The 15,780-nt window shown below is 39.3% G+C and overlaps 1 protein-coding gene across 1 annotated transcript; it reads right to left on the minus strand.

Annotated features, from left to right (window-relative positions):
* Window positions 1–1,774: 1,774 nt before the first annotated feature.
* On the minus strand, window positions 1,775–5,330 carry nfkbiab (nuclear factor of kappa light polypeptide gene enhancer in B-cells inhibitor, alpha b). Its single transcript, XM_074692867.1, has 6 exons — window positions 4,974–5,330; window positions 3,799–3,904; window positions 3,448–3,658; window positions 2,816–2,904; window positions 2,433–2,693; window positions 1,775–2,329 (listed from the first exon to the last, which is right to left on the minus strand). Exons 1-6 carry the CDS (start codon window positions 5,225–5,227, stop codon window positions 2,294–2,296), a joined length of 957 nt encoding a protein of 318 aa, XP_074548968.1. The 5' UTR covers window positions 5,228–5,330; the 3' UTR covers window positions 1,775–2,293.
* Window positions 5,331–15,780: the final 10,450 nt, after the last annotated feature.

Here is a 15,780-nt window from a genome sequence, read left to right on the forward strand (position 1 = left end):
CTGAGTTAGGTGTGTGACACCAAAAAGCCAACACCTTCATTTGGTTTCTTTTGGTTTGTGGACTGAGTGTTTTGAGGAAAAGAGGGTGTTTGTAAGAACAAGCAACCCCCCTTTGTTTGAGGCCTTTTTCCCTAAGTTCGTCCTTTCTTTCAGTAGAATTAGTGGTTGGATGTGGAGTCACAATTCCACTCCACCTTTAAGACCCCAAAGGCCTTTTTTTTTTTTTTTTTTTTTTTGAGCAGATTTATGTCTGTGCTCTTTATGCAGATTTTCTATTTGTTAGTTTCCCTGTCCGTGACCCTTGTCCTTCACGTCATGCAACTTGCTGAAACGTAACACACTTGGTCTGTACACTGAAAAACTGTGGCCTGTACAAATAAAATGTTATTTTATTTTGTTTTCAATTTTTTTTTTTTTTTTGTGGGGGGGGGTTATTTTATTTTTGTTCTAATTTTTTGTTTTGTTTTGTTTCTTTCATATATTATTTCTTCTTGGTTTATTTATGTTTTTATTTATTTATTCGTTCATTAATTTCTTCAATTATTTATTTATATAGAGCAAGTTGTTTTTTTTCAACAACCACAACTTACTCCTTGCTTCATTTTGAATCAGTCTTTACTCTGCATGTAAAATATGTGACTCATTTATAATCTTTGCTGTAGAAACTGTAAAGGGAGTCTGTTCCAGCAGCCTGCAGCTCATAATTATGTCTAGCACCAGCACAAATAAGCATGTAGAAATTATCATTATGCAGAACCCCCTCCATAGATCTTTAGATCAAGCATTACAGAATCTGTACCAGTATTAAAAAACTGAACAAGCATGAAGAATTTATTTTCTCCAATCAGTCATTGCAATATTAACAGCTGATAACACTGTTTTATGCAAAATGATAGATTAACTTTCTGTAAATTGACTAATACATTTTCAGGTGTTTGTTTCTTGCTACAGTGTGAACAGACTGAGCTAGTATTTCTACGATCTGCCTCTTCAGATGCAACAGTTTACCATACATTCACATAATTGCGTAGAAGTGTTTTGCATTGACGTCTGATATTTATTTATCTTGAGCAAAAACTCCCCGCTTCCCCGCTTGCCCTGGAGTTGACTGAAGCATCCTGTTATTCAGCGGAGATTCCCTTCTATGGAGCAATGAGAAGCAGGAATGCTACGAACAGCTGAGTGTTCTGTTCCTGGGAATTTCCTGTCCCTTCCCTCTTCGCCCCACCCGGACAGAAAGAAAAAAAAAAACTTCCTGATTTAGATGACTGAGCAATCAGCCTCAATCTGCACGCAGAAAATTTCCCGCAGCCTTTCTTATCTCTCACTACCCCAACACACACAGGAGGAGGAACTGTGTCGCAAACTCAAACAGGTCACCAGTTCCTCATTCTGTGGAGACGAGCAGTCGAGTTATCAATCCTTTCCGGTATGACATGCGTTATATAAAAATAAGAGGCCGGTCAGAACTGAAACTCAGCTGTCATGCTTCCACTGAGGTTTTTATAGACGCACAGACACACTGCCTGCTTTAGAGAAGCATGTGACCAGAGTACTTTCCCGTATAATTACAGCTTTGTTATGTTGTCAGGCACTGTTGATTACATGCTGGGCTCTGCATGGTTTTATATCATAATATTACCAAGTTTATGGAGTTTAATGTGCGCATTATTGTCCAAAGTTAGTGCCGGAGTCGCCATCCAGGAGTTTTCCCACTCACATGCTGTCTGTTTCTCTTTCACACCCCACAAACACACTCACACAGGTTTTTACTGTTAAATATGAGTGTTTTTAATTTAACTGGAGTGTGCTGGACTGTTTGCTGTCTAACATATACATTACAATCTGCTCAACTCTAAACATTCACAGCTTCCATAAAAAATACATCTTTTTATACACAGCATTTACAATATCATACAACAGAGCTGTTGCAGGTACATCTGTGTGGATGGATGTTGTTGGGACAAATGAGACACAGAATACAAGCAATCCTTGAGGCGTAAAGCAAACCCATCCCATCCAAACGTGACATATATTCACATCTCAGCCAGTATTGGCGCTCTCCTGCAGCCCCGGAGCAGATTATTTGGTTTATTTAAACATCAGTCTCTTTTTTCGACCCTCCTCTTGCAGCTGCCTGTCCGTCCGTTTAGTCAGCGCTCACGCCGGCGCCATGTCACCCACACCATCGGGCTCCTCTGACGTCATTGCAGGAAGCAGTAGACATGCTGAGCCATTTCTCGTCATCACAACCTCCTGCCTCTGTGACTTCCCCTCTTTCTCTCGTTTCCTACTAGTGTCCGTTCCACTGAATGTCGTCATAGCTCACCTACAAAACGCAGAGGACAGGAAAACGGTTACAAATCAGCCAGAAGAAAGAGAAAACCTACCCAGCACGCGGGGTGGATTCATCATTTTCAACACACACACACCTCCTCGTCGGACTCCTCGTCCTCCTCTGCCTCGCTGTCGTCTGATTCACTCTCGGGCAGCTCCCTCAGGTCTGGCTTTGTCAGCGAGAACAGTTCTTTCCTGATGTCGTCATTGTCGCGACCGTATGTGAGGTGGTAGGGCGTGTGGCCCCCGCAGGTGAGAAGGTTAGGGTCTGCTCCTTTCTTCAGCAGCAGTTGGACCAGCGAGAGATTCTGCTGGTCCACAGCCAGGTGGAGGGCACCGCGGCCGTTACGCTGCTCCTGTGAGACAGAAAGAAAACACTTCATTAGGAAAAAGTTACAAGAACACAAACACTGTGCATCCCTTTAATATCACACCATATTTCTTACACAAGTATGAAACAAAAATGTGTTTTGTCTACCTTTGAGTTGATGTCAGCTCCTAAATCCACCATGTTTTCCACCAATGAGAGGAATCCCTGCACGGAGGCCAGGTGGAGGCAGTTCTGACCTGTGAGTACAACATTAGATAAGAGTTCAACAACAGATATGAGGTAAGCAAACGTCATTTCACAGTGGAACTTTGAGCAGAAAGGTTAAGTATTCATAAACTAGCCTAAAATAAAGTCATCCTCTGTTCTATCTGGAGCCTCAGTGTCTGACACTTTGAGTCTCCTACTAGACGGTGTACCTGAGGATGTAGGGCATGAATGTCTGCGTGTTTCCCTGCATAAATGTTTCTTTGTCCTCACTAAAGCATTCAGGGTAAATGGGGCATGCTCAGCATTTTTCTTATCAAAGAGAAGCAAAAACCAGCCACACAATGGTGTTTTATCTGACTCCATGCTCAAATGCTTGTGAATTATTATCACTGCCTTTAAATCTAATATTTTAATATCAGTAAAACATTTAGACTTGTCTATCAGTGACTTAGCCTCCATTCACAGCTAAATCATGAAAACAAAGATGTTTCTGAAACTTCTCAGAAAGTCTAAAGTAGGAGAAGAGGAGGAACAGAGAGCAAAATTTCCTCCATCACTTTGGAAACCCTCACCTTGATAGTTGCAGGCAGCCATCACTTTGTGTAAGTGCTCTAGCTGACAGTTCTGTGTGATGACGCTGAAGCACAAGAGGTTGCCATGGCGACATGCGATGTGAAGCGGCGTGTCCCCGCTGTCGTCCACCAACGTGGGATCACAACCGGATACGAGGAGATGCTTGCACACGTCTGCCTGGTTGGTTATTACAGCTAAGTGGAGAGGAGTCTGACGGAGAGAGGGATAAACACGGGTTAGTGACTGAGTCAGCCGACATTACCATTATTTTATCATAGACTGAGTGGGTGCTATTAATTAATTAATACAGGTGTAGAGGACTGATGACTGCAGAGGAGGCTCTTGTGTACCTGTCTCTGATCATTTTGTGTGTTGAGGAAGTCTGTGTTCTTGGACACGTCTATTATGTTCCTGATGTAGTCCTTCGCCTCGTGGATGATGGCCAGGTGGAGCAGCCTACAGAGGGAAAAGAAGGGACCTGTTAAAGTTTACATACTCAGAAACATGACCAAAAAAGACAAAGAACTTAAAAAACCTCAAAGATTTTACGTTGAAATGATTTCACGCGCTATAAAACAGGCACACGTCTATTTTTCTGATTCTTTAAACTAATGGATCCTGAAAAAAGTCACAAGCTCATCAAGTTTTTAAGTCAGAGGACTCTGATTTGGAAAGTTGCTTATTTTCACTTTTGTTTTTTTGAAAAAGAGGGTGTTAAGCTGTGGGGAAGCATATAGTTTTCTGCATTTCGTGCATAATGATGTAGTTTATGACTGTATGCCTCTCAGGGTTTTCTGACTGATTTTCCCTCTATGATATGAACCGTTTAAAGCCGTTTTTATCAGATGGTAACAGGGTCAGTCGTCAGCTTTAGTGAAGTCACGCTGTTCCTCTGTGAACCCTCCGCACATCATCTGCTGCACGTGAGGAAGCGGTTAACAGACTGTCTGAACTATAGCCTGATTCACAGCGGATGAATCCTGTTAAAACACAAACTATGTCCACACTTCATGTGTTGCTTCTCTTCATTTTATGACAGAAATCAGCCTCAGACACACATTCAGCAGCACAGTTTCCCCCTCCACCTCCACAGTCTATCTTTTATGTAATTTAAGGTACTTTTTTCCTCCTTCTCGTTTCACGGGAGCGCGCTGTGGTTGGATTTCTTGGCGGCGCGCCTGGGACTTTCCCAGTCTGACCCGCGGCCATAGTAGATCCCCTCCTGATAATAACCTTTTGTTTACGTCCAAAACCACCGTGTCCCACAGCAGCTAGGTCAATTATCAAACCTTAACCACGCTCTCTAATTCCAACACTGTACTAGTGTACTTTTATGTGCACTAAAGCTTAAAATTAAACCCGCTGCGGACTAAGTTAGGCTCGGGCCTGTGCATTGTAATGACAGGCTGGAGGAAGACACACAGGAAAGGGATCAAATTACCTCAAAGACTCGGGCCTACTCGAGCGTTTCTACCAGTAATTCCCCGATTACCCCCATGTTGTGTGTTATTCCTGTGTAACTTACGTGTCTCCGTCCTCCGTGATCTGTGTTTTCCAGTCGTGCAGCTCTCCGGTTACAGCGTGGGGCTGCTGGTGCTTCGGCGGCTCACATTCCACCTGGAGCCGACGGATCTCGGCCGCCACAGCCTGGTACTCCTCTTCTTTCAGCGAGTCCAATCCGCTGTCGAGCCGCTCATCCGTGGACTGAACCGGTTTCCCTTCTTTAGACTCCCGGCTGTAATCCATTTGGTTTAATATACTGGTCCTGTGGAGGTCCATTGTGGTTTGTTGTTTCACACTAGGAGCGTTTGGTAGTCTGCTGCCTGGTGGAGCTGCGCTGCACTGTGTAAATGCCCTCTGTGAGGCTGCCTGCAGCGGGGCGGGGCTAACAGCTAGGTGGGGGATTTCCAAGCTGTCACTTAGAATAACAGCGTACAGATTGCTGGCTCCAAGAGGGGATTTCTATTGAGGCACATATAAATACACTCCTCAGTCTGTCACCCGGAGAGCAAAGTCATTTTGCAGGCCCCATTTGCTGCACTTGAAATACACATGTGTGCAGTATTTCAGTCTTGTTAAAGTATTTGGACGTCATAATGGCATGTTTTTCCACCAGGCATTGCATGTACTTTTTTGGACGCCAAGTAAAAGAAGCATACATTTCAACATGCATTGCACATACAGAAACACATATTCAGAATCAGCCTGCACAGGGCTTGTTCTGCCTGATTTTATGGCTTCAGGGATGAACAAAGTCTATCTGCATGCCATGTTAAGAGTAAGTAGTTAGTATGTCTTTCAGTATAGAGGCAGTTGAAGTTCCTATTCATTTCTAAATCATGAAGCATCCATAGTTGTTCAGCATAATGCAACTTCTTTCTGGCTCATGTATCCAAAAGTTTCAGTTAGAAAGTTCAGTTTAAGTCGTGAATATATTCAGAAACAGGTCATGAAAATTTGGATTCATATTCATATTTCACAAGATTTTGAATAAAAACTGTGCACTTGTTTGCCTGGGACCAGAACAAGAAAGTCATGAACCCCTCTGAATTGTATGACCAAAGATAGTTTTCCAACTTTGAAGTGAGCTTTAAGAATACATCCAAGAAACTAAATGCTGACCCCCCCAAAATCGAGACATTTCAATTCAAGATACAAGAATAGGATACAGAAACATATTTTTTGTATCATAAAGGATTTGTGCACACGTGACCACAGCATGGATACATGGAAAGTCCTGAAAGAGCCCCCGCTGAATCACTTCATGGAAGAAACGCTGCTCAGCAGACCCTCTGCAGAGTGTGGTGGGAGGACCTGTGATGAGCGGTGGGCTGCAGCGTGCACAGGACTTTCCTCCAAATCTTCAGCTGTGACTGCAACATGTTTATTACACAATGAACTTCATGTGATTTTCACACCAACAAACGTAAAGGTCTTGATTATATGGTTCAGTGGTTTTCAATTGTTATTTCATGATGTTCCCCTTTGAAATAATGTCAAATACCTCCTGACCAGCTCAACATTAACAATGTGGAAATACAGCCTATACAAAGGAAAACACTACAGCACTGAAACATGCCTGGCCAAAAAAAAAGTAATCACCTGAATTTAACTAAGCAAATACACTGCAAAAAACTGAAATCTTATCAAGTGTTTTGTTTTTGTTTTTTAAGTAAAAAGGTCTTATTATACTTGATATGAGCCACTTTCAACGTATCAATCCAGAAAAATGTGTTGTTTCAAATTATCAGAGTACAAAAATGAGGTTTTAATCGCTTGTAACCAGTAAAAAAAATCTGCCAGAGGAACAAGAAAAAATTGCTTGAAAATTTCCTTGTGACTAGAACAATGTCTTAATACAAGTAACTTTTCTCTTGTTCCATTGGCAGATTTTTTTACTGGTTACGAGCAATTCAGACCTCATTTTTGTCCTTGAATAACTTTAAACAAGACATTTTTCTGGATTGGTCATGTGAATTTGGCTCATATTGAGTCTAAAAAGGAATTTTCTACTGAAAATAAGACAAAAACACTTGATAAGATTTCAGTTTTTGCAGTGTAGGTAGGAGCCTCCTACCTGCTGCATGGGGAATTATCTTTCAGTTGGCAACAAGTTGTTAAACCCCAACCTGGTGCAATGAGTTTCTTTTCATTTCTTAAGCAACCATGAAGAAAGACATATCTTGTGGAAAAGATGTTAGTCTGTTTGAGAAGGGTCAGATCATTGGCATGCATCAAGCAGAGAACACGTCTAAGGAGGTTGGATTACAGAAACTACTAAAACTGAGTTAAGAACTGTCCAACGATTTATTAAAAACTGGAGGGAAAGTGGGGACCCATCGTCTTCCAGGAAGAAAATCCTGAATGATCATGATTGTTCACTTGAACATTTGGTGAAATCAAATGGAAGACAAAACAACAGCAGGGCTCTGTTTAATAGAGAAAGTAAGAGCATATCCACACGCACAATGTGAAGGGAACTCAAGGGACTGAACAGCTGTGTAGCCTTAAGAAAACCACCAGTCAGTGAGGCTAACAGGAAAAAAGGCTTCAATTTGCTATGGAGCATAAAGATTGGACTCTGGATCGATGGAAGAAGGTCATGTGGTCTGATGAGTCCAGATTGACCCTGTTCCAGAGTGATGGTCCATCAGAGTAAGAAGAGAGGCAGATGAAGTGATCACCCATCATGCCTAGTGCCTACTGTCCAAGCCTGTGGGGGAAGTCTATGATCTGGGGTTGCTGCAGTTGGTCAGGTCTAGGTTCAGAAACAGTCTGTGCTCAAAGAATGAGGTCAGCTGACTACCTGAAGATACTGAATGACCAGGTTATTCCATCAATGGATTTTTCTTCCCTGATGGCACGGCCATATTCCAAGATGACAATGCCAGGATTCATCGGGCTCAAACTGTGAAAGAGTGGTTCAGGGATTATGATACATCATTTTTATACATGGATTGGCCTCCACAGAGTCCAGACCTTAACCCCATTGAGAATCTTTGGGATGTGCTGGAGAAGGCTTTGTTCAGCAGTCAGACTCTACCATCATCAATGACAGATCTTCATGAAAAATTAATTAAACACTGGATGGAAAAAAAGCTTGTGACATTGCAGAAGCTTATCAAAACAATACCACAGAGAATGCGTGCCGAAATGGAAGCTCGAGGTGGCCCAAGACAATTTTAGAGTGTGTGACCTTTTTTTTTTTTTGGTGGTGACTTTTATTTTTGTCCAGGCAGTGTATGTCTCATTATAGAACAACAACCTTTCATCATGAAAATACTTCATGAGATGAACTGAATTTAAGCAGTTGGCTCATTTCTCTCTCCAAAAAAGATAGAATATATTGATGGTTGTTAAAGCAGCCTGCAGGAGCCCTACTTTCTCTTTGTTTATGACTATATTTCTACATGTTCTAAGCTGTAGAAATACCCTCCACTCATATTTCATTTTTTCTTCACTGTTTAAACATTTAATAAAAGAAAAAAAACTCCTTAAAAAATATATAAAATATGTGGTAATGCCTTCATCCAAAATAAAAACATTAAACTCTCAACATGTTTAATCAAGTTTGTATTTACATTTCTATGTAAACAGTCATTTCATTATTGTAGGAGCACTAGAGGCCAGTTTGAAATCCCAGACATTAATGGGAAAAATTTCTAATGTTTTGTTGTATGTGATAAACTTTTGTTTTGGTGCATCTCTGCAGGCACTGAGGTCATAGGTTAGAAGTACTTCCTGTTTTCCTAACATTGTGCCATCTGTTTCTAAACTTAGTGAATGATGCCACTGCAGATTTTGTTACTGAGCCGAGGATTAGACTGATTCTGTGACACAGCCTCTAATAACCGCAGGATCAAGTCCCTCATTCATTTCCTCTGCAGATAAAATGGAAGGACTCCAAGTTCTGGATAAGGTCGCGAGATTTTGCGAGGCCCTGACCTACCTCTTTCAAAACAAACACAGAGTTGAACGTGATGTTCTGGAGGCCTGAGGGAAACTCCGGGCTTGTTTTACGTGCCATTGTTCAGTCTGTGTGACCAGCCTGACTGGGGAGCTCAGGCTGTGCTCTCAGTCTGTTATCACCGTCACGTTAGCAGCTGTGTATAGTAACATCTGAGTACTGTGCTCATGGAAAATCACACTCATGATCATGTTGTGTCTTCACTTGGGAGCAGAATCCTTGCAGAAAATTTAGCATGAGCAGTCACTGACGCCTGCCACGACAGGCTGAATATAGATATAATGCACTGTGCAAAGACTGTGATAAAGACAGATCAAACGGGACAGCCAGTGCATTTCACACACACATTCTGTGCGCAGTGTGTTGATCACAATCAGCTCTGAGGCTGGGCAAAAACAGGACCTCTGTTTGAACCAGAAAAAAGCAGCTGAATGGAGGAGAGGAATGCACACAGCAGGCTGGAGACTCCCAGACAAAGAGGAAACAAAGCAGTTAAACACACACATGCGACAGGAGGTTAATGTGTTTAAAAGAAGATTTACCAGTTTATTCCTACAGTAGAAGCTTGAATTACACCTGCCTTTCACCTGGCAGAGCTTTAACCTTCAGGGAGGGTTACGATCTTTACTGGTTACCTTTACAAACTGTAGACTTAAAAATAGTTTTCCATCAAACATGCAGAAATTTTACTTGTCTTACCTGAAAATACATACTTCTCACATATGAAGTTCATCTGTGTCTTTTATCGTCTTTTTTTACATCACGCTGTCTTTCACCCTGTTTAAGCCGAGCACTAATGCAGGACCTGAAAAGCCAGATCCTGCACATCAGAGCATGCTGAGATCTGATCACTCTGCCTTGACTCCTGCATACCCACAACAACAATCACACCTGGATCACGTGGAGCTGGGGTCTGCAACCTTTACTCTCATAGGAGCCAATTTTCCCAGCTCACCTAAATTAAAGTCATTCCAGTGCCACAAAAACTAATTTATCCTCACAATAAAGGCTATAAGTGGAAACTATTCTAAACATAGCTAAAATCTAGTGAAAAATAATCTTATCAAGAAGTTGTTGGGTTTTTTTTTTCAAATTAATTTATGACATTGAACATGTGATGTCTGGGTTTTTAATTTTTTATACATTTGCAAAAATTACAGTGTGATTTTTTTTTTTTTAATGGCATTTTTTTTGTTTTGGCAATTTATTTTTTTTAATTTAGCAATTTTTTTAAAAAAATTTGCAAATGTTTGTAATTTTTGCAAATTTTTGGAAATTTCAGTTGAGAAATTTAATAAATTTGTATTGATTAAAAAAAATAGAAATTTGATACATTTCCAAAATTTTCAAGCAACAAAGATTTGCAAAAATCAAAAAGAATTGGAATTTTATAAATGTGCAAAATCTCAAAAATGTTTTAAAAAAGACTTGAATTTAATAATATTTCATACTTTCCCTCAACTTATCATTTATTGTTGTTTGCTAATGTCTTGCCACATATCAATCATGTATACTGGCAGTTAAATGAATCTATCCATGATTAAAATCTGTTTTTTTCTTCCAGATTTGTCTTTTTGTAGATGTAGTTATCTTGCCAGGAGTGTGAAACTTGTTGTTCGCCACAGGTGCATGGAAAGTTGGTGGGCTGTTGATGTTGTAGGAGGTGAAGTAGAGCGGTGGCAGGATTTATTGACAGATGTGATACAGATTTAGTTCAAACAAAATATTAACACATGATTTAATTTAGTGTCAATGTCTTTTATCATTAATACCCTCTGTAAGAAAAACAAAAAACTCTTTACTTCAATAATGTCTATTTTTATAATAATGATATTTCAAAGCTGCACGAGCCAATACAAAGGAGTCAAAGAGCCGGATGAGGCTCCAGAGTCACAGCACCCTTGACATAGAGGCACAGACAATCTGCTTATCAGATATAATGGATTATATATTCATTTTCTGTCATTTGAAAAACCTAATTTCTAGTTTTTTTTCATGTAATTCCAACATGCTGTGAAAAGTTTTTCCATTAAAGTGCACAAAACTGCAGGAAATGTTCTGAAAACCCAAAATAAACTTCTGAGAGTTTCCTTGAAGCTTCTCCACTGGAAACTTTCCAAGCACTTGAAAAGGGTCCAGCTCAGGGTTCAAAATGATTTCAAGTGACATATCAACAGTGATGGATGCCGACATGAGGAGTTGGACCCTTATTCGGCTGTGAAAGGGTCGATATGATTGGATGAACTCAAACTGAATCATTTTTCCTGTAAAACCAGTCAGATGAAACCAGCTCAGCTCAGCATCATTACGAGAAGTGAGATGATGGTCAGAATCAGCTTCGACAGAAACAAAATACCTCTACAAACATCGATCAAATATTGAAAGGTGTTACCAGCAGGCTGAGAGACGAGGAAACTGAAAACGCTGACAAAGGTCGACAGTCCAGAATGAATCTAGATCCCTTTGTTTGATGGGGGTGAGTCATCAACACTTTCCCAAATGACTAATGATTGATCAGAGTGTGATCTGACTGATTAACCATGGGGAAAGGAAACTTGGGTTGTGTTATGTCCTCACACTGACTCTGTCCTCATGGTTCATGAAAATGTGGATATACTTGAATGTCAGGCTTTGATTTCACATATTTGTACCTTCAGTCATATCTCAGTCCTGTTTAATGCAGCGCAACACAAAACTAAACCTGGAAATAGAATATTTAACTGTATCTGGTGTTACTTTTTAAAAAACTCAAACACTCACAAAGCCTTCTAAAGTTTGACTTTTTTTCATTTCCATGTACATGTATACGTACTATTAAGAATAACAGTAACAATGAGGATCTTAAAGAGGGATGTTAAGCATTTCAGAAACACAAAAAACAACAAAATCCAGCAGAAGAGTAGCCACATGATGTAGCAGGGGTGGCGTTAAGGGTGGGCTCAAAGGGCCCAGGCCCATCCTAAACTTTTCTCATAATTTTTACATTTTTACATTGGTTTAAAAGAGCATGGAAAAAATTTGTCACTTCATGTTTGTTTTGTTAGTGTTAGATACTCTGTCTTTGGAAAATGACCCACGTCTTAAGCCCACTGGGGAAAAAAAAAAGTTATGAAAGCTTCATCTTCATGTGGGCGGGATTAGAACATTATTTTGGGAAAGACTGTGAATTCTTATTCTATTTAACCATGGTTATTGTTCTTGCTCTTACAACTTATAAAGCAAAAATAAACAAATTAAAGGTAAAAACAGCAACCAAATCAGCTTTGAAACCACACATAGTAACATTGGTATAATGACATTTCAATTAATTAAATTAATGATCTACAAACTTTTGTAACTTAAGGCCCAGCCAAAATTTTTCTGGCCCACCCAAAACTGAAATCCTGGCTCTGTTTCTGTGATATAGCCTCCAGAAAATGATGTCACAGGAAGTCCATTAATATAATCAATCAGTGGTCTCCAGGTCAAATAAGATTTATCAGTAAAGCCTCTCAGTGTGAGGAGAGAAGTGACGTCCTGCAGCCAAGATCTGAGTACACGAGGTAAAGGGGTCTTCCAAAGAGAGAGGATCAGTGAGGTGAAAGCTAAAACTGCTCTTTGTTTTACTGTAGCGAGTCCCCCTGGAGCAGGGGTCTGCGACCTGCGGCTCTGAAGCTGCATGCAGCTCTTTGACTCCTTGGCAGAAGCTCCCTGTAGCTTAAAAAATGTTATTGAAACAAAGAATTTTCATTTTTCTTACAGAGGGTATTGATGATAAAAGACACTGGCACAAAATAAAATGATTTAATGGTTACCCTAACCCTAACCCTCTTGTAATAAAGCCTGCCATCTCTCTTCCTCACCTCCTACAACATCAGCAGCCCACCAACTTTCCTTTTACACGTGGTTTAAGGTTGTAGTGAGGAGTTTTAGCTGGTTGTGAACCAGAAATGTCATCCATAATACACTTTCTAAATGTCTTTAGTCACAGTGAGGAGGCAGGTGTCAAATGAGACTGTTCACAGCGTGCTCAAGTGACGGCCTCATTAAGTATTTTGTTTCACAGCAAATGTTCGACTGTTTATCACCTTAGACCTTTAAAAGAAAGCAGATTGAAACTTATCTGTAATACAAGTGTTGTAGAAAATCCATTAACTTCAATCAGCAGAGATGTAAGCGTTGACACCTTGTCCACCGGGGGCGCCAAAAAAACACAACAGAAAGTTCCTCATGGAGCTTTGAAACTGACAGATAATCCAACTGATTTCATATTTTTATTTCTCCCTGTTTCATATTTTTATTATGCATTTATTTATAAATTTTATAAGGCTATTTTTTCTGATTAATGTTTCTTTTATTACTCTACTGAAAAATATTTCACTTGATCATTATCAGGGACTAATCCGCTTCTAATAACATGAAGTATATGACAGGAAAATGTTTTATTCCTTTCTTCTCTCTTATCAGTGTACGTTCATCAGGAAAACCACAGAGAGCACCCTGATCCCTGGACTGAAACAGACGGCAGAGATGTGATAAGGTTTCCTCTAACATCAGCTGTTGGCACTCTGCTTGGACTGAGACACTTTCTTTCTGGTCACTAACATTTCTAAAATCTCTACATAATTGAAGGATATTTTTCCTACAAACAAAATGATAGAGCTCACATAAGCATAAATTTGAAGTGATTAAGATTTAATCTGAGGTTGCCAGTTTATTCAATCCTGTTCTGTTACAGTGATTTTGAATATATTGTGAATTTTACGTAGAAATCTTTGATCAAACTGACTCCTCACTTAGAAATTAAAGTCATGTCTCATTCCCTGCATGCTGCAGTATATCTACTCTAAACTCTTCATATAACAGAGGTTGTTATATAAATCTGTGTCTGTATGCACACCTGGATGAACAGGATCTGTGCACATTTGCATACCTCCGCGGGAATCCCTGAGCTTTCTGGACATGAGCAGACATGCACTCAGACTGACTCATAATGAATCAGCAGCAGCCTCAAACCGGTTAACTACAATTAAGGTGAAAGGTCAAAGTGAAAGATGACTCATCAAATCACATTCTGATCACATGACTGTTAAGACTGAAAGCATGACAAAGACAGAAACCCCCCAAGAAGATCTCAGCTCTGCAGGGATTTTTTTTCTGTTCCTCACCTGTGGCTGTACCTGCTTCTTCCTCTTCTCTTCACTTCCTGCTTCCAACTTTAGACTTTAGACTGATTCCTGTCAGACCGGATCTGTGCTTGAGGATTTCACTGTCATGTCAGAGAAAATACCTGAAATACTTTTAGTTCTGTCCCTCAACATGTAATCTTTGTTTAGAAATAGAGAAACTGAAATAGATAGTGATCAAAAAATATATAAAAAGAGCATTGCTCAAAATACACAAAAATATGAATATTATATAAATAAGAAATTGCCATTTAAACAGCTTTTGAAATCAACTAGCTGCAACTGCAATAATAATAAAAATTCAAAATAATTATAATAATAAAGTTATTATTATCTTATTTTTATTATTATTAAGAAAAAGAAAACAATTGTAACAATAATAATAATAATAATAATAATAATAATAATAAAGTTATTATTATTTGTATTATTGCCATTATTAAGAAAAAGAAAACAATGGCAATAATAATAATAACAATAACAACAACAATAATATAATAATAATAATAATAATAATAATAATAATAATAATAATAATAATAATAATAATTATTATTATTATTATTATTATTATTATTATTATTATTATTATTATTTATTTTTTAAAATTATTTATTTATTTATTTATTTATTTTTAACTCGTTTCAAAATATTTCTAATGAGATATAGTGATTTTAAAAAATGCTTTCTGTACTGTCCTACGCTTGTCTTTCCCTCAATCCTAACTGGTCTCTCAGTTTCTGCTTCTGAAAAACATCCCCACAGCATGATGCTGACACCATCATGCTTCACTGTAGGGATGGAATGGTCCAGGTGATGAGCAGAGCCTGGTTTCCTCCAAACATGACACCAAAGAGTTCAATCTTTGTCTCCAAGGCTCTTCTACCCCAATTGCTCAGTTTGGAAAGACGTCCAGCTTTTAGGAAGAGTCCTGGTGGTTCTGAACTTCTTCCATTTACAAATGATGGAGGTCTCTGGGCTCATTGGGACCCTCAAAGCAGCAGAAACTTTTCTGGACCCTTCTCCTGATTTGTGCCTGGACTGAGAAAGTGGGATTTAGAGAGAGACCTAAAGAGAAAGATAGTCAGAAAGATAGTAACACAGGCTGTGAAAATGGTAATAGTTGTGTAATGTTCACAGAACCATAAATGACAAATAACAGTATGAGTCAACAGGTGTAATCACTGAGTACACCTCTAATGATAATAGTGAGGGATAAAAATATCATTTACAGCAGTTAGTGGAACAATTTAACTTTGTGATCATTAAAGTGAGACTGTTATTAAAGCTCATGTGAGGAGTTTGTAAGTTTGTTTAAAACAGCTTTTAAAACTGCAGCTTATACATCTTCATGGCCTAAAAGGCAAAGAAGAACACCAGCAAGCAGATCAATCATTTCTATATTGACATTTCAAGACTGAAACCACGTTTGGGGGTTAGGTGTTAGACCAGGTGACAGACAGTGAGCTGAAGGAACGGCCCTTCTGTTCATCTCTAACGATGAGGGACATGTTTGACCGTTAAAGAGAGAAGGTCAGTTTTCTTTTTTCAGAAACACTCAGACTACGCACAAGATGGATTCCCCAAAACTGACTCAAAGTTTTTTAAAACAGTTTTTAAGGTTGTAGCAGTTGGGGTGAAGCAAGTCTGCAAATCACAGAACAGAGGAGCAAAACAGCCGGCTGAAAGATGCTGGGTCA

The sequence above is a fragment of the Halichoeres trimaculatus genome, unplaced genomic scaffold, assembly GCF_033239565.1.
Source record: "Halichoeres trimaculatus isolate MK-OKI-2021-1 unplaced genomic scaffold, fHalTri1.1 fHalTri1_scaffold_17, whole genome shotgun sequence".
In the NCBI taxonomy this organism is placed as follows: Eukaryota; Metazoa; Chordata; class Actinopteri; order Labriformes; family Labridae; genus Halichoeres; species Halichoeres trimaculatus.

Coding starts and splice junctions, on each gene's coding strand:
- nfkbiab (XM_074692867.1), bottom strand. CDS start 5,227: ATGGACCTCCACAGGACCAGTATATTAAACCAAATGGATTACAGCCGG. Junction 3,905..4,973: donor ATCACGGAGGACGGAGACAC/GTAAGTTACACA, acceptor TTCCCTCTGTAG/GCTGCTCCACCTGGCCATCA. Junction 2,330..2,432: donor ACGAGGAGTCCGACGAGGAG/GTGTGTGTGTGT, acceptor TGCGTTTTGTAG/GTGAGCTATGACGACATTCA.